The 26,828-nt window shown below is 47.1% G+C and overlaps 1 protein-coding gene across 1 annotated transcript in view; it reads right to left on the bottom strand.

Annotated features, from left to right (window-relative positions):
• Window positions 1–599: 599 nt before the first annotated feature.
• LOC142591298 (uncharacterized) overlaps window positions 600–26,828 on the bottom strand; it is a 99,395-nt gene continuing 73,166 nt past the window's right edge. The window contains exon 5 of the mRNA XM_075703625.1: window positions 600–765. Coding sequence (XP_075559740.1) covers window positions 692–765 — 74 coding nt within the window. The 3' untranslated portion in view covers window positions 600–691. The remainder of the gene's footprint in view (window positions 766–26,828) is intronic.

Raw genomic sequence — 26,828 nt, 5'->3', positions numbered from 1 at the left:
CGGTTGCTAAGAACTCCAGAGACTACGTCTTCAGATTTGGATCCTGAAATCGGGATTGATGAAGTCAAATGCGCGTGCGAATTTCGCGGGCGCTAGTTGGAATCTGTTGGCGCTGGACAGGGGTAATTGGAGATCGCATTTGCCCTGCAGTGAACATAAAATAGGATGATGATGACGACGATGGCGAAGTCGGTTTAATATTGGAATCGAAAATATTAAAAGAAAGCTTCAAATTCTCTAGGTTTATTCAGATAAGTACTAAATGGAACAAACAAATTGATACCTGAATTTTCTCTGCAGTCCGCGAATAGCACCGTGGGACTAGTTGGCTTGCTTTGTTGAACGAGCGATATAGAAGGTTACATCCAAAGATGAGAAGGGAAAGGTATACACTGATGAATTCAACATAACTCCTACAATTTTTATACATCCCGAAAGGATCTTATATCGATTTAATGTTAAGCGGAGTACATAGTTGAAATATTTCGCGCCATATATTTCACAATGTGCGAAACATTCGTGCCGTTTAGCTCCGTCACATTATAAAATGTGAAGGTAAAAGAATAGCACATGAAACATTTTGAAGCTGTAAAGCCCAAGGCAATTTATTGCCGAGGAAATTCGTACAGCAGGCAAAGTGAACCTAGTTAAAACGGCATTTTATTAAGGATAAAACAACAGAAAAGAAAAATCAGCGTCCAAAGGGCAGGACTTTCGGCGATTGCCTTGGAGCCTTTGTGGTCGTTTCTTGAGCGCACACACTTACTGCAAAAAAAGTTGCATTAACTGATGAAAACTGTCTTACAAGTAAACTAAAGAGAAATGATAAAATAGTGTTGACTTAAATTACTCCTCAGAAACTGTATTTTTGCTATTTTCTCAATGAGAATTTGATAGTTAGAAGATATAGTGAATGTGACAGTTTCGTTTAATAAATTTTGCGCCAAAAATGCAGCAGTTCTGCGTCAATGTAAACTTAAGAGTTTTAAAGCATTTAAGGTATTCTTTCGTAGTATATCGCATTGGCTGACTACCACTTCTCCAAATTAGCGATGTTCATTCCTTGGGTACCTTTAAACAAAATACACTTCAGTTTAACAACAAAAAATTGCTGGACTTGAGTACATGACATAAAGATGTATGACGTCACTGCAAACTGGTAGGGAACTTCAAGGTCGAGTCACATTCGGTAATTTTTTTTTCACGTATTTTCTTGTTTGCCAATCCTGTTTTCGCGCATAGAGTGGCGTTTCTGTTATTTATAGATACAATTTACTAGGACAGGTGCAATAATTCATTTCTTTAGTGCCCTGGTGCTTTTTAGCTGCGCCAGAATATAACCTTGTTCATTATTTATTAGGCCGATACCGGGAAAGCACGCCGAAACCACACTGAAGTACTCGAGTGTTCGTGTGACTCTATTGTCATTTAATTACAGTTGTCCCAGCAGGTACGACAGATCATTGTTGATTTTGCCTAAACTATCGCGCAAGTTTTTTCGGATCAACACAGCTTCACGATGATAAGTAGCTATGCGTATAAGTAGAGCCCAGTGGTTACGTCACTGCTGTGCTGAGCTCCAGGTGACTGGCTTGATTTCGAATGCAGCGGCCGCGTTTTGATAGGGGTGAACCACAAAAAAATTCCAGTACTTAGGTTTAGCTGTACGTTAAAGGGAGCGTAAATGACCCAACCTTAAAATATACACGCGGTATTCAATTTGAACTAGCAGTAAATTTCCAAAGGGAAATGAAATTAGTAAAATATGTGTGTGAAGGTAATGCATCTATCGAGTCGTAGGGGCACTCCCAAATATTACTTAGTTCACTCGACTCCCGGGTGACGCCTTGCTCAAGATGAGTCGAGTCTGCCAGCGCGAGGTCTCTTCTACTTGGTATTTAAGCTGCAACAAGAAGGGTGCCAGATCTGCTTAACTGCTGACACCCATCGCCTGTAGTTCCAATGAAGGCAAATAATGGCTTTTTATTAAAGACCATGTGTAAGTCGCCGAAGTACTCTGCGTTCTAGTGACCGTATATCTATGCTCCAGGTTTCGAATAGTGTGCACTTAGAAAATAAAATCGGTAAAATTTCGGAAGCTCGTTTGTTGCGGCAACACTCTCCTATTAGGCCTAACCTAGCGGAATGCAGTGCATAATTCGAATGAGTCATCATAATTGGTAAAGCGTAATTAGAGCAGCTCAACGGGGCTTCGTTCAAAAACCTAGTTAGGTATAAAATCTATGAAGCGTAAATAGCTCGAGTTACGAAGCGACGTAGGCGCGTAGTGCATTCTGGCTGCGAAAAGGCCCGTCCTGTTTAGCCTCTCATTCTACTTGGGCTTAAGCGCCACGACAAACTGAATTTTCTTGACAAAGTGAAGACAACTAATGCATAATTATAATTGTACTTTATTTTATTTCTGAATACGTTGTCCGACTACAGAAGAACTTCAAGATAAATTCTTTTGAAAACGACACCACCTTTATACGTCTGAAGCTTTTGTGTGCTGCAAAATTCAAAACGATTTTTGACACTCAGGAGGCCCATTTCGCGATCAGCGGCGGAAGTTTAGACATATAGAGGAACCCAGCATGGGGGGGGGGGGGGCATGAGGTACGGGACCCTGGAAAATCGTGCAAACTATTGTTGTTTTTCCAACTGCCTGCAAGAGAGCAACTTTGATTTGCTACGCCTGATTTATATAGCGCTCGCAAAAAAAAAAAACACCGCGGACGCTCTATGTGGGGTTCCTTTTATGCGTGTAGGCGCAACATCTGAATGTACAATTACCGCACCAAACGTGAAATTTGTTACTGAATTGCAAGAACCACAAAAATTTCAGGTGTATCAAACAAGATGCAGCTGTTTTTAAATTGGCGCTTGTTAAGGTTTGCATGAAAGAAAAACCATATTTGTAATCATCATCATCATCATCATCATCAGCCTGGTTACGCCCACTGCAGGGCAAAGGCCTCTCCCATACTTCTCCAACAACCCCGGTCATGTACTAATTGTGGCCATGCCGTCCTTGCAAACTTCTTAATCTCATCCGCCCACCTGACTTTCTGCCGCCCCCTGCTACGCTTCCCTTCCCTTGGGATCCAGTCCGTAACCCTTAATGACCATCGGTTATCTTCCCTCCTCATTACATGTCCTGCCCATGCCCATTTCGTTTTCTTGATTTCAACTAAGATGTCATTAACTCGCGTTTGTTCCCTCACCCAATCTGCTCTTTTCTTGTCCCTTAACGTTACACCTATCATTCTTCTTTCCATAGCTCGTTGTGTCGTCCTCAATTTGAGTAGAACCCTTTTCGTAAGCCTCCAGGTTTCTGCCCCGTAGGTGAGTACTGGTAAGACACAGCTATTATATACTTTTCTCTTGAGGGATCACGGTAACCTGCTGTTCATGATTTGGGAATGCCTGCCAAACACACTCCAGCCCATTCTTATTCTTCTGATTATTTCCGTCTCATGATCCGGATCCGCCGTCACTACCTGCCCTAAGTAGATGTATTCCCTTACGACTTCCAGTGCCTCGCTGCCTATTGTAAATTGCTGTTCTCTCCCGAGACTGTTAAGCATTACTTTAGTTTTCTGCATATTAATTTTTAGACCCACTCTTCTGCTTTGCCTCTCCAGGTCAGTGAGCATGCATTGCAATTGGTCCCCTGAGTTACTAAGCAAGGCAATATCATCAGCGAATCGCAAGTTACTAAGGTATTCTCCATTAACTTTTATCCCCAATTCTTCCCAATCCAGGTCTCTGAATACCTCCTGTAAACACGCTGTGAATAGCATTGGAGATATCGTATCTCCCTGCCTGACGCCTTTCTTTATTGGGATTTTGTTGCTTGCTTTAATGGAGGACTACGGTGGCTGTGGAGCCGCGATAGATATCTTCCAGTATTTTTACATATGGCTCATCTACACCCTGATTCCGTAATGCCTCCATGACTGCTGAGGTTTCGACTGAATCAAACGCTTTCTCATAATCAATGAAAGCTATATACAACGGTTGCTTATATTCTGCACATTTCTCTATCACTTGATTGATAGTGTGAATATGGTCTATTTTGTGTTCATAGGAGGTTGTGGCCAAGTACTGCACCAGGGTGGCCAATCCTGCTCTGGTGAGGGAGTGCGTTACCGGTTCTGGTCACCGGGATCCGGCCACACTCCAGGCCTGTTTGTGCAATTTTATCAACACGCGGATTTTTTTTTAATCCGGTGGAAAATTGCCGACATTGGGATTCGAACCACGGACCTCTTGCACGCGAGGCGGGTGTTCTACCTCTACGCCACCGCTGCACCGCCACCGCTGCAATATTTGTAATATATAAGGAAAATCTCAAAATAGTTGTAATGAGTGTTTCAAAAGGTATATTTTTCGATCCACTCTATCCACCAAATGAACAAGTCACTTCCACAAGTAGCGTTTATTTACGTGTTTACCTTACTGCACTTTTAGTTAGTTTCTACGTTCGAAGCCCCTATTTCCACATATAATTTTGTGTAGAATTAAGGTTCCTGACAACCATTCTAATATGTTTTATCTGCTATTTAATAGCAATACCATCTTATATTTTTGTTAGCAGAATAATCTACGTTTCCTGGTACATGCAACTTGTGTGGTGATAATGGAGCTGATAGGAAGTAAGCGAAAAGAATTCAAAACTTTTTCAAGATCAAAAGATTTAGTGCTCTAAACAAGCTTTGCTAAACTCGTGGATCTTGTATATCGGAGGCTCAATATAGATACGTTCATGTTTTTGTATTTTGCTTGTACATGGTAGCTTTAATCGAATATTTGTTTCCACATTGAACAGAATGCAATATTTTTCTCATCTGTCATGAGACTTCAGTTATTTTCTTTGTTGCACATAATTATAGCATAGCTGTTACAGCTCATGCAGAAATCCTGCCCCTAAAGACCTAAAAAAAGGCACCGAGTATGTTTAGCTCATTGCAGAGTGAAACTGCGCTATCTTGCACACCAACCGAAACATTGTGTAAAGCAATCTTGCAATATATAGTTTTACATGTTAGCGGTAACGTCTGCGTAAAGGGGCGGTTTTACCAGAAATAGAAATGAAATTTGATCTCTTAAAATGATAACTGTTATACTACTTAGATGTTTCAAGCTGATAACTCTGGAAATTGAGCATATCAATGACAACTATAGTTGATAACTTTATCGTGCCTCGGCATGTCAAAGTCGACTCCTGTAACCTAAAAAGGTCGCGAACTGCGCATACGATGGTTGAACAGAGGGGCTGCCGGTGCTTTCGCCGCTTTGAGGCGGAAGGCTGCATAACTCATACACTTTTGCAGCACTCACTTCACTACCTGTCGCATTCTGGGCACTCAGAACCGGGCGCGAAGTCCAGTTCAGGTGTCAAGGACACTGCCATGGAGTACAGTTGTGTGTGCTTGCAAAATGACGAGGTGCTTCGTGGGTGCAAGGAAGTAGCACGGGTGTCTTTTCATTTTACGTGATATTGGCGCTCTGAAGGCTAGTTCTAATCCACATGACGCCCTTTTCGCCGATGAAGGAATTGAGCTCTGTTGGACTATATTGACGAAATATATCATTTTTATGCACCGCAGTGGTGGCGGGAGGTAGAGCATCCGCCTCGCGTGCAAGAGGGCCGTGGTTCGAATACCGGTACTGCACAATAATCCACCAAATTAAAAAAATCCGCGTGTTGATAAATTTGCATAAACAGGCCTGGATTGCGGCCGTATCCCGGTGACCAGAACGGTAACGCACTCCCTCACCAGAGCAGGATTCGCCACCCTGGTGCAGTACTGGCCACAACCTCCTATATGAATACATCAATCAAGCCCAGGCCCTCAGTCCTCAGCAGCTGCGAAGCAACTGACCACGGCGACGGTCAGACCTATGACGCAACAGACGGTGCTAAGAATACCTGGTTCCGGACAGGCCGCCATTGGAATCTGAACTTGGCAACGTTTAACGCTAGAACTTTATCTAGGGAGGCGAGTCTAGCAGTGCTATTGGAGGAATTAGAGGACAGTAAATGGGACATAATAGGGCTCAGTGAAGTTAGGAGGACAAAAGAATTATATACAGTGCTAAAAATTGGGCACGTCCTGTGCTATCGGGGCTTAGTGGAGAGACATGAACTAGGAGTCGGATTCCTGATTAATAAGGATATAGCTGGTAACATACAGGAACCCTATAGCACTAAAGAGAAGGTGGCAGGTCTTGTTGTGAAACTTAAGAGGTACAAATTCAAGGTCGTACAGGTCTACGCCCCTACATCCAGTCATGATGACCAGGAAGTGGAAAGCTTCTATGAAGACGTGGAATCGGCGATGAGTAAACTTAAAACAAAATACAATATACTGATGGGCGACTTCAATGCCACGGTAGGCAAGAAGCAGGCTGGAGACAAGTCACTAGGGGAATATGGCATAGGCTCCAGAAATAGCAGGGGGAGGAGAGAAAGAGATAAGTAGAAGGCAAGGAGGTAATAGCAGGCGAGAGTTATTAGTAGAGTTTGCAGAGCAGAATAATGCGCGGATAATGAATGCCTTCTTCCGCAAGCGGGATAGCCAAAAGTGGACGTGGAGGTGCCCGAGTGGCGAGACTAGAAATGAAATAGACCTTATAATCTGCGCTAACCCTGGAATCATACAAGATGTAGACGTGCTGGGCAAGGTGCGCTGCCGTGACCATATGATGGTAAGAACTCGAATTAGCCTAGACTTGAGGATGGAATGGAAGAAACTGGTGCATAAGAAGCCGATCAACGACTTAGCGGTAAGAGGGAAAATAGAGGGATTCCGGGTCAAGCTGCAGAACAGGTATTCGGCCTTAACTCAGGAAGAGGACCTTACTGTTGAAGCAATGAATGACAATCTTATGGGCATCATTAAGGAGTGTGCAATAGAAGTGGAGTTAAATGCGTTTGACAGGATGCCAGTAAGCTAACGCAGGAGACGAAAAATCTGATCAAGAAACGCCAATGTATGAAAGCCTCTAACGCTACAGCTAGAATAGAACTGGCAGAAATTTCCAAGTTAATCAGCAAGCGTAAGACAGCTGACATAGGAAAGCATAATATGGATAGAAGTGAACATGCTCTCAGGAACGGAGGAAGCCTAAAAGCAGTGAAGAAACTAGGAATAGGCAAGAATCAGACGTATGCGTTGAGAGACAAAGCCGGCAATATCATTACCAATATGGTTGAGATAGCTCAAGTGGCTGAGGAGCTTGATAGAGATTTTACAGTACCAGTGGCACCCATGACGATAATCGAAGCGAGAATAGTCTAAAGGAATTTGAAAGGCCACTACTAACGCCTGAAGAAGTAAAGAAAGCCTTGGAAGCTATGCAAAGGGGGAAGGCAGCTGGGGGATCAGGTAACAGCAGATTTGTTGAAGAATGATGGGCAGATTGTTCTAAAAAAAAACTGGCCACCCTGTATACGCAGTGCCTCATGACTTCGAGCGTACCGTAATCATGGAAGAACGCTCACATAATCCTAATCCATAAGAAAGGGGACGCCAAAGACTTGAAAACTTGTGGACCGATCAGCTTACTGTACGTCGCCTACAATGTATTTACTAAGGTAATCGCAAATAGAATCAGGAATACCTTAGACTTCTGTCAACCAAAGGACCAGGCAGAATTCCGTAAACGCTACTCAACAATAGACCATATTCACACTATCAATCAGGTGATAGAGAAATGTGCGGAATATAACCAACCCTTATATACAGCTTTCATTGACTACGAGAAAGCGTTTGATTCGGTCGAAACCTCAGCAATCATGGAGGCATTACGGAATCAGGGTGTAGAGGAGCCGTATGTAAAATACTAAAAGATATCTATAGCGGCTCTACAGCAACCGTAGTCCTCCATAAAGAAAGCAACAAATAAAGAAAGGCATCAGGCCATGTCATCAGTTCATGTCTCTCCACTAAGCCCCGAGAGCACAGGACGTGCCCGATTTTTGCACTGTATATGATTCTTTTGTCCTCGTAACTTCACTGAGCCCTATTATATCCCATTTACTGCTCTCTAATTCCTCCAATAGCACTGCTAGTCTCCAGAAGTCCAGATTTTATTAACAGGATCTAACCGGAGAGGGAAAGTCAAACCAACTGTAATAAGTGCAATTGCATCATTACTTTTGACCACATGCTTTGGCAGTGCCCCGCGGTCTTCACAGACTGGGATAAGGAACAAGAATGGTGGCGGCAAATGCTACACAGTGAATCACTCTCTGACCAATTACGGGCAGTCCAGAAGGCCTGCGATGTGGCTGAAGGGCGCGACCTGACAGTCCCAACGTGGGAGCGGCCCGCGTCAACGTAGGGTTGACCTTCAGGACCCAATAAAGTTCTCCATACCATATATCAGGCAGGGAGTTACGATCTCTCCAATGCCCTTCACAGCGTGTTTACAGGAAGTATTCAGAGACCTGGATTGGGAAGAATTGGGGATAAGAGAATACCTTAGTAACTTGCGGTTCACTGATGATATTGCCTTGCTTAGTAACTCAGGGGACCAATTGCAATGCATGCTCACTGACCTCGAGAGGGAAAGCAGAAGGGTGAGTCTGAAAATTTATCTGCAGAAAACTAATCTTTAACAGTTTCGGAAGAGAACAGCAGTTTACGACCGGTAGCGAGGCACTGGAAGTAGTAAGGGAATACATCTACTTAGGACAGGTAATGACCGTGGATCCGGATCGTGAGAGTGAAATAATCAGAAGAATAAGAATGGGCTGGGGTGCGTTTGGCAGCCATTTTCAGATCATGAACAGCAGGTTGCCATTATCCCTCAATAGAAAAGTGAATAACAGCTGTGGCTTACCAGTATGCACGTAAGGGGCGAAAGCCTGGAGGCTTACGAAAAGGGTTCTACTTAAATTGAGGACGACGCAACGAGCTATGGAAAGAAGAATCATGGGTGTAACGTTAAGGAATAAGAAAAGAGCAGATTGGGTGAGGAAACAAACAAGCGTTAATGACATCTCAGTTGAAATCAAGAAAAAGAAATGGGCATGGGCAGGACATGTAATGAGAAGGGAAGATAACCGATGGTCATTAAGGGTTACTGGCTCAATTCCAAGGGAAGGAAAGCGTAGCAGGGGGCGGCAGAAAGTTAGGTGGGTAGATGAGATTAAGAAGTTTGCAGGGACAACATGGCCACAATTAGTACATGACCGGGGTAGTTGTATACGCATGGGAGAGGCCTTTGCCCTGCAGTAAGCGTAACCAGGCTGATGATGACGATAATGATGATGATTGACTATATCTTGTCGACGCCTTGTCCAACTTCAAGTTGTGCTCTCTCTTTGGCATAGGTGTCTGTCTGTATTCCTTTGAACCAGATGTCAGCTTCTTGATGTTCAGTAGCTGTGAGTCCTCCTTCTCAATGCGACGTTGGCGTTTGACAGTTGTCCACCGAGTGTTTTTTTCATGCCATCATTCTTGCAACTCGCAACCAAGAACTCAGTATTTCGGCACTAAAAAGTGGTTCTCTTATCAGACTCACAAGTAAAGGAACCACTTGTCTTCCACTGAGAAACAACTAGTTAGTTTACCGGTCCAGAATCTTGAATTTCAAATTCCGTTGGCCAACTATACATCGTAGGTAGAAACTAGTTAGGTCCTTTACCCCACAACCGGCTGTTTTGAAGGTGTGAATATGAAATCCCATGCGTCAACAGATCAGCCGGGTTTTGTGTTCCCGGCGAGTATTGCCAATAGTGAGGACCTGTTACTTGACGTATGTCGGGAACATTGTTATAAAGGAATTGCTTCCAACTGCTTGCTGAGCCTTGTATTCAAGGAAGCGATACAGTTGAGTCCGTCCACAAGTACTCTTGCATTCTGCAGTGCCTCGATTCTAGAGCCTCTTGCGGAAGTATAGGGATCTAGAAGCCAGTAAACGTAATGCGCTTGATTGGAGCTACTCTACGCTTCTAAAACAGAAGCTGAACGTCGAGGTTACCGCGTTGGTCTTCGAGTCTCAGATAAGTTATGGCACCGTAGGCCGTAGAGCTAGCATGCGCAAATACGTGAGGCTGGGGCCTTGTCGGCTTGTCAAATAATAACTTCAGCTCTCATCAGGGTAGCAAAAACAAATCAGAGCATTTCAGCTCATTCGGTCATGTTTCCCATTCGTACCTACGTGGCTCAGGTATAAATGTTTCCCAGGCTTTGAAAGAGGACTTTCCTAGAGAAAATTGGTGATAGCCACTTAGTTGATCGAAAGATCGTGCTGTCGCCTGGAGGACAGGTCTTTTCATGTCATCCTTTTTTTCGAGAAGCTGCAGCAGCGTAGCCATGTTTTGAATGAGCTTATCAGCAGCGGTGTCCCGCAGCACACCAACAGTCTTTGTAGGAGCCCCTGCTCGAACGGAGTACAATCCATCAGCGATGTGCCATTTAAGCTCATCATCATTGATTGTCATTTCGGCAGGTTCATGCCCGCCTCGCCTAGAATGAGATTCGCTAGTTTATCAAGAAGGAATGATTGTTTTGAAGAAGGAGCATCTGTGAGGAGATCGTCCCGCTGAAATTTTGAGCAAGCTGCATTGTGGTTGATATCAGGACATGGTCTGGAGAAATGGACTGGCTGTAGTTCCAAATGGCACTCGTGTCATTCTATGCATCATATTTTAGCCACAGGTTCGCTTCGCCGGGGCGTGTTTTCGAGCCATAAAAACCGCAAGGCGTCACGATCAGGGTTCGAATGCGCATTTGAAGAAGCGCATTTTGTATGACGTAATAGTTCGGCGAAGACCTGCAAGGTGGAGAGAAGTAATTAGTAAACGGAAAATCAGACATCCATCCGTTCGGAGCAGTTGCTACAAAGGAAACTCATACGGGCCTGTATTGTGTTAAAGGGTTTCCATGGAAGCGCTACTTGGTACCTCCCGTTCTTGAATGTAATTTTCTCCGTGAATTGCTGGACCACCTTATTTTCCTGCTCGTCGTTGGAAGAAGGGTTCGATATGTCCATGCTCTCTAGATCCCAGAGGTGGTGTAGGGCTTGAAACATGTCAGCCTCTGTACAAGCCGTGTTAAGTACACAAATGTGCGCGCGGGCTTCTTTGACAATGCTGCTGTCGCATGGTACATATCCTTGAAATGCCCAGACAAGCTGTGTAGATCGCAGTTAGTCTTGTCGCTTTATCTTGCGACCAAACATGGTTTAGCACAAGCTTCCACAATTAGTCAGGTACAATGAGCTAGCTTAAGTGACACAATGTCAGCAATAAACATATTTTCAGCGGCCAGCTTCTGCAAAAAAATCTCTGTGACTGTGTAGGTTCTCTGAAGTCATAGAAAATAAAGGGAACGTGTAAAGCCTCGATTTCGTGCTTGGAGCTCTCAAACGAGTTCATGAAAGTCAACTTAACCAGATGAGCTGCTTTTATGGCGCGCTTAAAACTTGGCCAAGGTCAATAACATACAGCTTGCAGGCAATATTTACAACGTAAAAGCCAACTCGCGTCTAGCCGAAGATTTCAGCAAAGGTATTATCTACGGCATGACGCGTGGGACCTGTAGTGCGGAGCTAATGGATGAAATTTGAGTGCCTTCACGCTATATAGTCCTCAACGCCCCCATGCTCGGACAGTCAACGGCGGCGGTCATCTATTGTGAGGGCCAACACGTCCCCTACAACATCAATTATCAGACGGGCGCCTACCGATGCAATCCCTACCGCGTCAGTTGAGTATTGGCGAACCTGTTGCAACCTTGGACATTGTGAATAAGTTTGCCTAAAACCAATCCCGAATTTCTGCTACAAATGTGGAAAAATCAACCAACCCCCGAACTATGACTGCCAATCCACGTGCGAGATTTGCAGAGAAGGACACAGAACGGCTAGGAAAGAATGCAAGAAAAAGCTCAAGCCTAACTCACCGCCTTAGTAAGACAGCAATGGCAAAACAGAGTCCAAGAACGTGACAGTCGATGGAGCTCCAGCCGCTATGAGTTCCGTGAACTAGCGCTGCTAATGGATATGCCACCAACTCAAGTAATACCTCCAGTAGCACCGCGAGAGGTACCAGAACCACGTCAAGATCACGATCAAGATCGCGTTTCCGGACAATCGGGAATTACGCCGAAGTGGCCGGCAGCTCTGGCACTGCCTGCGTCGGATTAGAAAAAGTGGTAGCCGTCAGAACCTTTAAGCGCAAGCTCCAAAATCAACAAAGTCTCAGACAGACTGTTCAGAGGATGCAAAGAACACGAACATGGAAGCAAGCAACTATTTACAACGCTAACCACGAAGGCAGTTGATTCCGCGATCGAAGCAAGAGTTGAAAAGCACCTCCTGGCCTTCGACAATATCTTCACAATGAACACCCTCGCCTTGATTGAAAACGTCATCGGTGCTACCGTCGAGAAGACTGTGTCCCTTACCATCCAAGTCGCCACTCTCACAAGCCAGGTCACTGGTGTAAGAGCACAGGTCAACAATTTCATAGCACAAGCAAATAGCAATTATGTCACCAAGTCCTATTTTGACAGCTTTCTCAACACCATCGAGCAGGGTAAAGAGAAGGCTCGCACGAACAGCCGCAATGCCTCTCGATCGATCTCACCCAAACATGAAGCTGCTTGTGAAACTGAAGAGCCTCATAATGGCGACACCTCAAACCACAACAAAGAGCCCGCAAAAACTCTGCGCATGCGGCAATGGACTCTGCGCATGCGGTCGGTCCTTCCGTCCGCGGTGTGAGAACCTACAAGAACTTGTCAAACTGGATTACGCTCATGTATTTGCCCTACAGCAAACCAATACCCACAACTTTCGACTTCTAGGATACATCACTTCTACAAAAAAAACAATTAAAAACCATCCTAACCAAGAAAACTCTCACAACACAAGATCACGAAATAGAAGAACACACCCTATTGGAGATCGTACCAGACAGAAAAACGCAACAAAGACTTCATCGCCAGCATATACAGCCCTTCTCGTGATCAACTTCCGGAATTCGACCACTTTGTCCGTGAACTCTGGAAACGCAGGAAAGGCCATCATGTTGTCGTAGTGGGAGGCTTTGACGCCCCACATGTAGCATGGGCTTATCGAAAAACCACCAAAAGGGAGCCCGAGTGCACGACACTGCCCAACAAGACAAGCTGACCCTCTAAAACGACCCGCTGCAAGCCACAAGAGTTGGAAAGGGTGTCTACAGGAACACAAGGCCAGACCTTACCTTCACAGCGAACGGCCACTGGGCCTAGTGGAGTCGACTATCGGAGACGCTGAGAGACGACCACCACATTATCCAACTTGGTATTACGCACAACCGGAAACCGACCTAGACTGGAGCTGCTTGACTAACAGACTAGAAGTCCTTCAGAGACAACCTCATTGACAACACAATTCACGACATTAACCATTGGCTCAAGGTCCTTCTCAGCACCGCAGAAAACCATACCAGGTGCATTCGTATAAGCATCAACATCCCCGCAGTCAACCCACATATCCTTCATTTCTGGGAGGCCAAACGAAGCGTCCTTAAGAGATAGAAGAGAGAAAAGCTCAATAGAGAACTTAAACAAGGAATCTCAATATACAGGCCCAAGATTACGTGGAGCAAGTTAGCAGGCAAAATTGGCACACATTTTGTGACAGCATACAAGGCACACTCAGCACCAAGAAAACCTGACTCCTCCTACGCGCTCTCTTAGCTACCGATCGCAGGAAAGCACGACAGAGGCGAGATCTGTGCAGACTAATCCACAATCACGCTGGATCGGACCATGGTCTCCTTCGTGAGCTTCAGCAAAAACTTAGCAGCGAAAAGCCCACTTCGTCAGTGAGCGGAAAGACTCGCCTTAAGCATATCCCGGTACCATTCACCTAGGCAACCACGCAACCTTAGCCAAACTCACTAGAAACACCAGTCCCGGCAAGGACAGAATAACTGATAAGCTCATACGCAACCTCCCTCCTTCGGCCCCTACAACAGCACTACAACGACGGGTGGGGAAAGGGACACCTACAAGCAACCTGGAAGCATTCGGAGGTTACAATGATCCCCAAATCCAACAAACCCCTGCGCATCAAATGTACCCGTCCCATTTCCCGTGGGCAAACTCCTCGAGCACATGGTGCACGAACGGTTAACACCATACATCGTGGACAACGGACACTTGCCGCGCACCATGGTCGGATTCCGACTGATTCTGTCCATTCAGGACGTACTCCTACTCTTCAAAGAAGACTTGCCTGACCACCTTGATCACAGGCGCAAATCATCAATCCTGGCAATCGACGTAGAAGCCGCATTCGACAACGTGAGCCACGAAGCCATTCTCCGCAACCTCGAAGATACAAGCAGCGGAGCCCAGATCTATATCAGCAGCTTTTTGACACACAGAACAGCAAGTGTAAATCTGTAACCTCCGCAGCGATGAATTTCGGCTACCTAACAAAGGAACTCCACAAGGATTAGTTATTTCAATCCTCCTTTTCAATATCGCAATGATGAAGCTACCAAAACAATCGTCGCCATCACAAACCTATGCCAAGTCCTCCACGTCGACGACATCACGCTCTGGGCCAAAGCACCTACTAATGAACAAGAACGTAATCTATGATATGCAATCGAGAGTATCGAAAGATACCTCCGAGAATGCTGTGTCCAGTGAGCACCCGAATATCTGAGCTTCTCGTCCAGAGAGCACAGACGCAATGAAGACCACCCAACTAATCGAACCTGATCCCAGCGTTTCGCTTACCGGAACCAAGATCCCTACAGTCGACTCCCTTCGTGTACTCCGACTTCACATCCACAAGGAACGATCAGGGGCGGCCACTCTTCCCCCCCCCCCCCTCCGTCTCCAACGCACCTGCCAAGAGGAACACAAACCAAACAATCGGACCCGAGGAGCAAGACACACAAAGCATAATTCAAGCCTCCTAACTAGCCGTATCACCTACGGAAGTTCCTACTTGACGCTCAAGCCGGCTGAAATCAAGGAACCTAATGTTGTCATACGAAAGGCAATCAAAATAGCCTTGACCATCCCACCCATGACACCAACGGAGAAACTGCTCAAGCTCGGCGTCCACAATACGTGGGAAGAGGTAGTCGAGGCTCATAAAATGAGCCAACCAGAGAGGCTAAATTTTCATCAGGCTTCATTTATAAGCATGTCCTGCCTCTCTTCTAGGTGAGGACCCACTCAATCAGTCACTAAATAAACAAATTAACACAGAGCCACTTGGCACTCGCCAGTGATTAAGCACACTTCAATTCCCAAACCCTGACTCAAACTCCTCACAGTATTGTTCTGGCAACCTGCATGGCTCCATCCCTAGAGGGGGGGGGGCGCTCCTGTAGCACGCTCGACGTCGCGAAGGATGAGGAGAACGGCGGTTGGCTAGGGACAAGACATAGCTAGGAAGCGAAGCTGGCACGTGGCTCAGATCATGCACAGCCCGCACGAGGCACTGGGAAATTGATCCACCGAGGCAAATGATCGTCCCCCCCCCCAGCTTGGGCCTACTTCTCAGTAAAAAACATACTAGCGTCTTTTGAGGCACGACGTTATTACTCATTTTGCGCGCCGGAAGATTCGTGACCACGGACAGCGGACGTGGCTGAAGAAAACCACAACGCTTCCAATGGTCAGCGCGGAACCACCGTCACGGACGACAGGAATTGAACAACCCCTGTACCAGTGCGCCACGTGGCCGCTCTTCCGATGAAATTACCCCAGTGCTGGCCAGCGGACCCCCCCGCCCCCCTCTGGATCGCTCAACAAAAATCGGATCGCAAACTCAAAAATTCAATTACCTCGTATTCTCGCTGCCATCCGAGATTGTCACCGAGCTTCACAACCCTATCTTTCTACCCACGGCGGCACACCATTTCGACATCCTTACGAGTGAACTCGTCAAACCCGTGACAATGTTGGAAGAGCGATGGCTACAACAGCTTCTCTAAACTGAAGAGCTCGGGGACCGTAAACCTTCGCAGCTCCCGCGTCGTTATCAACAGCTCCATGGAGACAAAACAACCTGCTTCTGTCAAGATTTCATTTCAGCATTATTCCTGCAACGTTTGGCCATCTCCGCCCGCATAGACGCATCAAGTCCGATGGTTTCCCTCTTCGGACGTTCCGATTTATCCACTGTGCCACCCTCGCTCTCCCTAAAGAACCTGCGTGATGAATTCCGCGAGGAGGTCGGCAAACTGTCAGACCAGATCGCCGTTCTATCTACTCGACGCCAGCGCTCTTCGTCGAGCGGCCGCTCTTTCTCGCGCAGCCGCTCGCCGTCCTCCTCTCGGCAAGGCGGATGTTGGTGCCATTGTAGCTTCGTTAACGCTGCTCAAAAGAGCACGGCAACCTGATGTTTTCAGGAAAACTACCCGCAGCGCCACTAGAAGCTGCTAGTGGGGATCGTGGCAAAGTCAGCCGCTTATTCTTCGTGACTGACAAAACCACAGGCCTGCATTTTCTCGTGGATATTGGTGCGGACGTCAGTGTCATCCCATGCTCAGCTGTGATTTGCAAGCGCCAGCAAGTCCAACCAAGACTACAAGCTGCTAATAAGAGCCGCATTGCAACCTATGGGGAACAAGCACTTTCCCTCGACATCTGCCTCCGCAGGGCAATCCGATATTTTTCTAATTGCTGATGTTGCCCCTACCCCGTCCTGTGTCACTATAATCTCTTAGTTGACATGCACCGCAAACACCTTGTTGATGCTAGGGCACACCTTGCTGTGCTTGGTATAGCCTTGCGAGTGCCACTTCCGGCGGTAAACAGCGCATTGCCGTAGCCAGTCTACATAAATCTTCTTGAACAATTCCCATCCCTTCTGCGACCGGCCAACTTGATTAGACCTTTCAAAGATGACGTCACTGATGATATCATTACAATCCTCCCGCCCGTCTACACTCGAGCTCATCGTTTACCACCCGACCGCTTCAAAATTGCACTCAGCGAATTTGAACAGATGCTTGAACTCGGGATCGCCCTGCCTTCCTCAAGCCCTTGCGCATCTCCACTGCATATGTTGCTAAAGACGTCGCGTGGAGGTTGGCTGCCGGGCGGAGATTATCGTATGCTCAACAATGCTACTGCTCCGGACCGTTACCTACTTCGGCTCGTTGCATGTTTCGCTGCACCACAGCATGGAGCAACGACATTCTCTAAGATCGACCTGGTGGAGGCTTACCACCAAATTCCTGTGGAACCAGCAGACATACCCAAGATGTTAGTCACTACGCCATTTGGAGTCTTCTTGTGCTTGCGCATGGCTTTCGGCCTTCGCAATGCTGTACAAATTTTTCAACGATTTATCGACACATTGACAAGAACATTGCCTTTCTGTTTCGCGTGCATCCACCATTTGCTTTTCTTGTTTTAGTCGCGACGCATAACACCACATCGACCATCTGACACATGTCTTTCATCGCCTCGCGAATACGGCTTTAGCATCAATAAGGGGAAGCGCGAATTCGGCATGCTCGATTTGGACCTCATCGGTCACCGTGTCGACAAGGATAGCTTCCGTCCCTTGCCGTTAAAAATGCAGGCCATACAAGATTTTCCTCAGCCATGTTCTATCCGTAGGCTATATTATATTAGCCTGGACCTGAGGAGGCAACGGAAGAAACTGGTACATAAGATTCCGATCAATTAGTTAGCGGTAAGAGGGAAAATAGAGGAATTCCAGATCAAGCTACAGAACAGGTATTCGGCTTTAACTCAGGAAGAGGACCTTAGTGTTGAAGCAATGAACGACAATCTTGTGGGCATCATTAAGGAGTGTGCAATGGAAGTCGGTGGTAACTCCGTTAGGCAGGATACCAGTAAACTATCGCAGGAGACGAAAGATCTGATCAAGAAACGCCAATGTATGAAAGCCTCTAACCCTACAGCTAGAATAGAACTGGCAGAACTTTCGAAGTTAATCAACAAGCGTAAGACAGCTGACATAAGGAAGTATATTATGGATAGAATTGAAGAGGCTCTCAGGAACGGAGGAAGCCTAAAAACAGTGAAGAAGAAACTAGGAATTGGCAAGAATCAAATGTATGCGCTGGGAGACAAAGCCGGCAATATCATTACTAATATGAATGAGATAGTTCAAATGGCTGAGGAATTCTATAGAGATTTATACAGTAGCAGTGGCACCCACGACGATAATGGAAGAGAGAATAGTCCAGAGGAATTCGAAATCCCACAAGTAACGCCGGAAGAAGTAAAGAAAGCCTTGGGAGATATGCAAAGGGGGAAGGCAGCTGGGGAGGATCAGGTAACAGCAGATTTGTTGAAGGATGGTGGGCAGATTGTTCTAGAGAAACTGGCCACCCTGTATACGCAATGCCTCATGACCTCGAGCGTACCGGAATTTTGGAAGAACGCTAACATAATCCTAATTCATAAGAAAGGGGACGCCAAAGACTTGAAAAATAATAGACCGATCAGCTTACTGTCCGTTGCCTACAAACTATTTACTAAGGTAATCGCAAATAGAATCAGGAACACCTTAGACTTTTGTAAAGCGAAGGATCAGGCAGGATTCCGTAAAGGATACTCAACAATAGATCATATTAACACTATCAATCAGGTGATAGAGAAATGTGCGGAATATAACCAACCCTTATATATAGCTTTCGTTGATTACAAGAAAGCGTTTGATTCTGTCGAAACCTCAGCAGTCATGGAGGCATTACGGAATCAGGGTGTAGACGAGCCGTATGTAAAAATACTGAAAGATATCTATAGCGGCTTCACAGCCACCGTAGTCCTCCATAAAGAAAGCAACAAAATCCCAATAAAGAAAGGCGTCAGGCAGGAAGATACGATCTCTTCAATGCTATTCACAGCGTGTTTACAGGAGGTATTCAGAGACCTGGATTGGGAAGAATTGGGGATAAAAGTTAATGGAGAATACCTTAGTAACTTGCGATTCGCTGATGATATTGCCTTGCTTAGTAACTCAGGTGACCAATTGCAATGCATGCTCACTGACCTGGAGAGGCAAAGCAGAAGGGTGAGTCTGAAAATTTATCTGCAGAAAACTAATCTTTAACAGTTTCGGAAGAGAACAGCAGTTTACGACCGGTAGCGAGGCACTGGAAGTAGTAAGGGAATACATCTACTTAGGACAGGTAATGACCGTGGATCCGGATCGTGAGAGTGAAATAATCAGAAGAATAAGAATGGGCTGGGGTGCGTTTGGCAGCCATTTTCAGATCATGAACAGCAGGTTGCCATTATCCCTCAATAGAAAAGTGAATAACAGCTGTGTCTTACCGGTATGCACGTAAGGGGCGAAAGCCTGGAGGCTTACGAAAAGGGTTCTACTTAAATTGAGGACGACGCCACGAGCTATGGAAAGAAGAATCATGGGTGTAATGTTAAGGAATAAGAAAAGAGCAGATTGGGTGAGGAAACAAACAAGCGTTAATGACATCTCAGTTGAAATCAAGAAAAAGAAATGGGCATGGGCAGGACATGTAATGAGAAGGGAAGATAACCGATGGTCATTAAGGGTTACTGGCTCAATTCCAAGGGAAGGAAAGCGTAGCAGGGGGCTGCAGAAAGTTAGGTGGGTAGATGAGATTAAGAAGTTTGCAGGGACAACATGGCCACAATTAGTACATGACCGGGGTAGTTGTATACGCATGGGAGAGGCCTTTGCCCTGCAGTAAGCGTAACCAGGCTGATGATGACGATAATGATGATGATTGACTATATCTTGTCGACGCCTTGTCCAACTTCAAGTTGTGCTCTCTCTTTGGCATAGGTGTCTGTCTGTATTCCTTTGAACCAGATGTCAGCTTCTTGATGTTCAGTAGCTGTGAGTCCTCCTTCTCAATGCGACGTTGGCGTTTGACAGTTGTCCACGGAGTGTTTTTTTCATGCCATCATTCTTGCAACTCACAACCAAGAACTTAGTATTTCGGCACTGAAAAGTGGTTCTCTTATCACACTCACAAGTAAAGGAACCACTTGTCTTCCACTGAGAAACAACTAGTTAGTTTACCGGTCCAGAATCTTGAATTTCAAATTCCGTTGGCCAACTATACATCGTAGGTAGAAACTAGTTAGGTCCTTTACCCCACAACCGGCTGTTTTGAAGGTGTGAATATGAAATCCCATGCGTCAACAGATCAGCCGGGTTTTGTGTTCCCGGCGAGTATTGCCAATAGTGAGGACCTGTTACTTGACGTATGTCGGGAACATTGTTATAAAGGAATTGCTTCCAACTGCTTGCTGAGCCTTGTATTCTAAAGTAATGCTTAAAAAAACTAAAGTAATGCTTAACAGTCTCGGAAGAGAACAGCAATTTACAATAGGCACGAGGCAGTGGAAGTGGTAAGGGAATACATCTACTTAGGGCAGGTAGTGACGGCGGATCCGGATCATGAGACGGAAATAATCAGAAGAATAAGAATGGGCTGGGGTGCGTTTGGCAGGCATTCTCAGATCATGAACAGCAGGTTGCCATTATCCCTCAAGAGAAAAGTGTATAATAGCTGTGTCTTACCAGTACTCTCCTACGGGGCAGAAACCTGCAGGCTTACGAAAAGGGTTCTACTCAAATTGAGGACGACGCAACGAGCTATGGAAAGAAGAATCATGGGTGTAACGTTAAGGAATAAGAAAAGAGCAGATTGGGTGAGGGAACAAACGCGAGTTAATGACATTTTAGTTGAAATCAAGAAAAAGAAATGGGCATGGGCAGGACATATATTGAGGAGGTGAAGATAACCGATGGTCATTAAGGGTTACGGACTGGATCCCAAGGGAAGGGAAGCGTAGCAGGGGGCGGCAGAAAGTTAGGTGGGCGGCTGAGATTAAGAAGTTTGCAGGGACGGCATGGCCACAATTAGTACATGACCGAGGTTGTTGGAGAAGTATGGGAGAGGCCTTTGCCCTGCAGTAGGCGTAACCAGGCTGATGATGATGATGATCTGTAAGCTGCACTAGTTCCTTGGGCTCGTGAATTTCTACAACAGCTTCATCCTTAACTGCGCCGCTTTTCTCTGGCTCTTAAGGGATGTGCTCCAGGGCAACAAATCTAAAACAACTGCAATCACATGGCCCCAGAAGCACTATGATACAATCAAGAACAAGCCGTTTCAGCCAAGCCTTGTCGTTCATTCGAGACGAAGAGCCCCACTTTGCCTCATGACCGATGCGTCCGATGCTGCTGTTGTTGGAGCTGTGCTCCAACAGTTCGAGGTTAATGTCTGGCAGCCCCTTGACTTCTTTTATCGGAAGCTCTAATTCACGGAGACAAGCGGCAGCACAAACGGAAGAGAACTGTGCGGAATGTACATGGATGTACGTAACTTTAGACACTTGCTGGAGGGTCGAGAGTTCCAGCCTAAGACAGACCACAAAGTTTTGACCTTCGCGTCCGGTGAAATTATACAAAATTTTTACTGCGGGACACCCGCCATCTCGCTTTCATCGCGGAATTCGCGACGCACATAGGGCACGTGCACAGAAAGGACATTGTGGTAGTGGACGCGTTGTCGGGCTGCACCTCTTCCATCACTATGGAAACAACCCGGTTAGCGTCAACTTCCCCGCACTTGCTGCCAAGTAACAAGACGACATAGAGGTAATTGCGATTCGTGGAAAACCTCACGCCTTAGATTACCGTGATGTGCACTTTCCACCTTGTGCTGTTCCTATACTTTGTGATGGCTTCACCTGCAATCCACGTCCAGTCGTTGCACTCAATTTCCGGTGGACCGTTTTCGATGCCCTTCATAAGCTATTCCGTCCTGGAATCTGGACCACGTAACATCTGGTGACACAACGCTCCGTGTGGAGGGCCATCAACAAGGACGTACGTGCCTCGGTGCGTGGTTGTCTTGTATGTCAGCAATTGAAGGTTTGCCGACCCACAAGGGCACCTTTCGGCTTGTTTGCGCCACCATCTGAACGACTCGAGAAGGTTCGCATTGAGAATTTGAGGCCATGGCCGCCAACAAACGGCTACACTTACCTTAGCCGTCCGTCGTGTGGATGGTGCATCCACAGGACGGACGGCTCCACGAAAACCTGTTCCGCGGACGCTTATTCCACAGCCCGTCCGGCTGCGAAGTGCATTCAGACGACGGACGGAGTGAGCAGCCGACCGCGCCGGAAGAATAAAGATGAGGGCACCGCCCGATGTGACTGCCGTCCGCCTCGAATCTGTCAAGTCGTGGTCGTCCACTGTGTGACCCATAACTTTCAAATGGAGGCTTGTATTTGGTTTAAATTTGTGTCCAGAAGGTTCGACAGCAAAGTATTCGTGATGAGTGGGCACCGTTTCCGAAAGCCATACTGACGCTCGGCGTGTAGGCTTAGAGTGGCTGTAATGGCTGAACATGGCCTTGAAGGTGTTGCAGCGGCCCGGGCGGATCTCAGTGGCCGTAAGTTAGAAATGTTTACTTGTTTCTAATCACTCTAGATGGCGCCATAGGTGTAATAAAGACTTTGTCATACGTGTTTTTCACTCTTAATGAAGATGGAGATCCAAAGGAAACGACGGTTGGCCGCAATGGCTGTTGTTTTGTCCGAATTGGATGATGACGAGTACTTGTTCCATCGAAAGAGGTCCCGTAGGCAAAAGGACTGTATCGCTAACAAGCATCTCGGTATGCGAAACCACTTGTACCGAGAGCAGTTGGTCAGTCACATTGAAGAATACCGGAGGCTGCTTCGAGTGACAAGAGAGCAATTTCTTCAGTTGCAGCCAAATCGTGTCTTTTGCTTTCGTGTCCGCGTAATCGGTGAGAGCCATGTCCCACAAAGCGAGGAACTGCTCCACGAGATGCAAGAAGAAAGTTGCCTTGTCGCTCAAGTTCATTGCAGTCACTCTTGTGCGAAGCGCGCGCGCAAACAGGCACGAATGGTGTCAACAGCGACGAGGCTGTTTCAGACAGATCCCAAAGCCGCGCTTTTTGCCAGATTGTAGAGCATATCAGGCTAAATCCGCAGCATTCGACCTCCAGAATCCGGATGCTAAAAATAGCTCGGCTTTTTCCGTCCGTGCGGGTCGCAGACGACGCGCGGACGGCATGAATCTGTGAAGCGTATTCACGTGATGCGCCATCCGTCGCGGAAAAGACGGATGTAGTCTGTCGTGTGGATCCACCATAACCTGCATAGTACCCGATGGCAAGAAGCTCTCCCTCTGTCCGACATCCGTACTAGAACGATGGCAAACGCATTTGTCACAGGCTGGGTTTCGCGATACGGTGTACCATCTACTATTATACCCGATAGAGGACGCCACTTTGAATCGGCACTACACATTATCCAGCTGTCCCTCCTAGGCACTTCTCGCATACACACCGCGGCATATCACCCCATCGCCAATGGTCTAGTTGAACGTTTTCACCGCTCTAATACATCTCGCTTAAGGGGGCAATACACTCCGACGTAACGCGCGCGCGCGCTCCTCATGGCGACGTTACGTTGGCGAAAACACGACCCTCTACAGTTCGGCGGCACCTGGCGTCGACGCGACCGGCGGCGTTCAGCGCGATCGGACGTCGTCTGGCGCCGAATGCAACCGACTGCCTTTCGCGCCGACCGCGCCGAGCAAGTTAGAGCAAGTTAGCGCCTAGCACCCTCTCTCGTCGAGGTAGATACTCGCCACTCCGCAGGCTGAGCCAGACTGAGATGGCCTCTTCTCAAGAAAGCGTGCCCGACCTGTGCGGCTCCGAAATCGAAAGGCTTCTGGACGCCGTCCAGCAACACCCTTGTGTCTACGACACCAAAGGAATGGACTACTGGGATGCGGAGCGGGAAAACAACGTGTGGGAGCAGATCCGCATGTACTCCGGCCTCTCAAGAAGAGAGAGCGTCAATGCTACGCACGTGTATGTATGCGTCTCCGGACATGCTATGCACTCAGCGCCTGTTTGTTTGTCTTCTTTTCCCTGTTTCAGTCGAAGAGTGCCTGAAACTATGGAAGTGGCTGAGGGACCACTATACTCGTGAATTGAAAGCTATTGAAGCGACGAAAAGGAGTGGTAGCGGCTACGTGTCTGTGTTATGTAGAGAGACCTGCTCCTCTTGCGACGCAGACGATGCACCAACAGCGCGAGAAAAATGTTTCGCCTTGCGGAATCTTTCTGCGCCCGTGCCATCGCCGAGCAACAGTCCGGTCCGCGGTGGCAATCGCTACCGACAGAGAAAGCGCGCGAAAAGATTTGTTTCGATGTTCCACGACAGGCGGCACGGAGCGGCGCGGTGTTCTGCGCATGCGCTACTCCAGCTGCGGCAGGTGCGCGGCGTTGTACTGTATGGCGACGCCTGACGCGACATAGCCGACCTGGCGTGACGTAGCGCAACCACCGCGCGTGCGCGCGCCGGGTCACGTCGAAGTGTATTGGCGCCTTTAGACAGCAGCCTGACGCCACTCCGTGGTCCACATCACTGCCACTGTTAGGCTGAATCGTCGAGCTACACTGAAGCAGGATTTGCGCTGTATGCCTGCTTTTGGAGTTCTGGAGCACCACTATGCCTTCCAGGGGAGTTTACAGTTTCATTTCAACATACCGTTTCATCACTGTGCCCTGACCCCACCGACTACATCAACAGGCTGCAAGCTGCATCCCGAACACTTCGTGCTCCTGCCAGCACCGTACCACATCGAATACTCCCAAAGATCTGGTGATGTTCACTCACGCTTTCCTCCACTGTGACTCCGTACGGAAGCCGCTGCAACGCCCATACGACGGTCCATGCCGTGCCATCTGTCGTGCCTACAAACATTTCACCGTGGACTTAAATAGCAGACAGGACGCTATCTCTTTTGATCGCCTTCCACCCGCTTTCGTTGAGCACCCACTCCTCTAGTCACCAGAAAAACCAATTAGCACACAGCCAGTTGGCCCTAGCCATTGATCAAGCACACTTCAACCCCAAACACACCGACCGAAACTCCGCAAGGTATTGTTCTGGCTACCTGTACGACTCCGGCTCCGTCACTAGAGGGGTCGCAGCGTTCCTGTAGTACTATCGACGTCGAGGAAGATGAGGTGAACGGCGGCAGGCTAGGGACCGGCCATTGCCTAGAAAGTGAAGCGGGAGCGTGGCCCAGATAACGCGCGGCCTGCGCGAGGTCCTGGGAGATTGATCCACCGAGGCGAATGATCGTCATCTAGGGCCTTTCGTTCCGTAAAAATGTACTCCTGTTTTTTGTGGCTCATTGTCATCTGTGATTTTGCACGCCACATGCATATTAGTGAGCCTCAGAGTAGTATGATGCACGAGAATATGTGATTTCAGGTATTAGGAAAAAAATGAGGAACAGGAGTTTAAGTATTGCTGCATGACGCATGATGTCAGTGGTCAAGAAGAGTTCAATGAATGCATAAGGTTGGATGTTCGTTGTGCTAAGGACACTGGCAAGCAAGCAGGCAGCGTGACCTGAAATTGGAAACTATAGGGCTGATGCCAAACCGTCGCTCCATAGCGCGTGTGTGTACAAGGCGGAAGAAGAAGAGAATTCACTCTTGCTAGAATTGTTGTGCAAAGCGTGGGTGTTAGGCGGTGCACTAGGCTTCCAGTCTCACCTTCCATCTTGCTCGTCGAGAAAACAAGGCTCCTGTCGCCTGCGTTTCTCACGCTCTTCGACCTCCACTCGTAGGTAGTCCAATAGCTGCCGTAGCTCTTTCTCTGACCACTGGTTTTCGTCGAAGCTTTGGTAGTAAGCTGTGACGCTTGTAGTGTTCCACCACAATGCCATTGGGGATCACGTTGGCTAGAATCCCGACAAACAACGCAGCCTATGAAATCTTCGTTCAAGAGCCTTGAGACCTCTCACATAAATGTGCACGGTATGCAGGAGACTCGTGATAGTGGTCACGTCAGTAGAAAGCCTCATCTCCCTGAGTGTCCGAAGGTTCTTGAAATACTTCTCATCGATGATCCTCATGTTGCAGAAGCGGTTGGCTAGAATTTCTATGGCATTTGCATATGATGCGTCCGTCAATTGAATTCACTCAATCGCTTTGGCTGCTGGTCCCGCCAGACGGGTTTGCAAGTAGTGGAAGCAATCGATGTTCTTTAAACTGGCATTTTCGCGGACGGCATGCTTGAACATGTCCCAGAAAGGCTGCCACTGTTGCACTGTTTGGTTGAAGTGAACCAAGTCGAGCTTCTCAAATCCAGATTCACCGATGATCGGTCTTCACGTATCACCCAGGCCACGATGTCTTGAGGTCGTACTTAAAGCTGAGGTGTCATTGAGTGCCGGAAGGCCTCGGATGGCGGTCGTTTCAAGCTGAAGTAATTCGATGTGGTAACAGAGAAGAGACGACGTCGCTGCCCCGTTGTCTTCCTAATCCGTCACCAAGATGTAGTCTTCGGATGCTTCCTTGGCAGTAAGATATCCCTCCCTTTGTTAGTTCAGCGCTCATGGTCCGTCGTTGCAGTTCTTCACTCTGTTGACGGTTGACTGCTGTCAACTGTCAGCAGGTTTTCAGCAGTTGACAGCAGTGCAGCTGCTCTTGTATATCTATGACCGGCAGGCTAATTCGTAGCATCCCAAGAGGACATAATATATCTCTTTATGCTCAATATTCTATTCGTTTATATATTGATGCCTGACTATACGAATGAGCTGGAGAAGGATCAGGGAACGACGATGAACGAACTCTGTAAATCAACACCGTAGCCGCAAAGCGTATTATAGAATACGCTATAATTTTGTCAGCACCTTTTCCTACAATCACCTAAATTTCCTACATGTTAAAAAAGGGACAAACCTTTTTTTTATACATTGCACCTATAACAGCACTAGAATGCGCAATGTGCCTAAAGAGAAGC

This window comes from Dermacentor variabilis, chromosome 8 (assembly GCF_050947875.1).
Source record: "Dermacentor variabilis isolate Ectoservices chromosome 8, ASM5094787v1, whole genome shotgun sequence".
In the NCBI taxonomy this organism is placed as follows: domain Eukaryota; kingdom Metazoa; phylum Arthropoda; class Arachnida; order Ixodida; family Ixodidae; genus Dermacentor; species Dermacentor variabilis.
The sequence above is the reverse complement of the archived record's forward strand: the minus strand, read 5'-3'. Positions and strand labels throughout refer to the sequence as shown.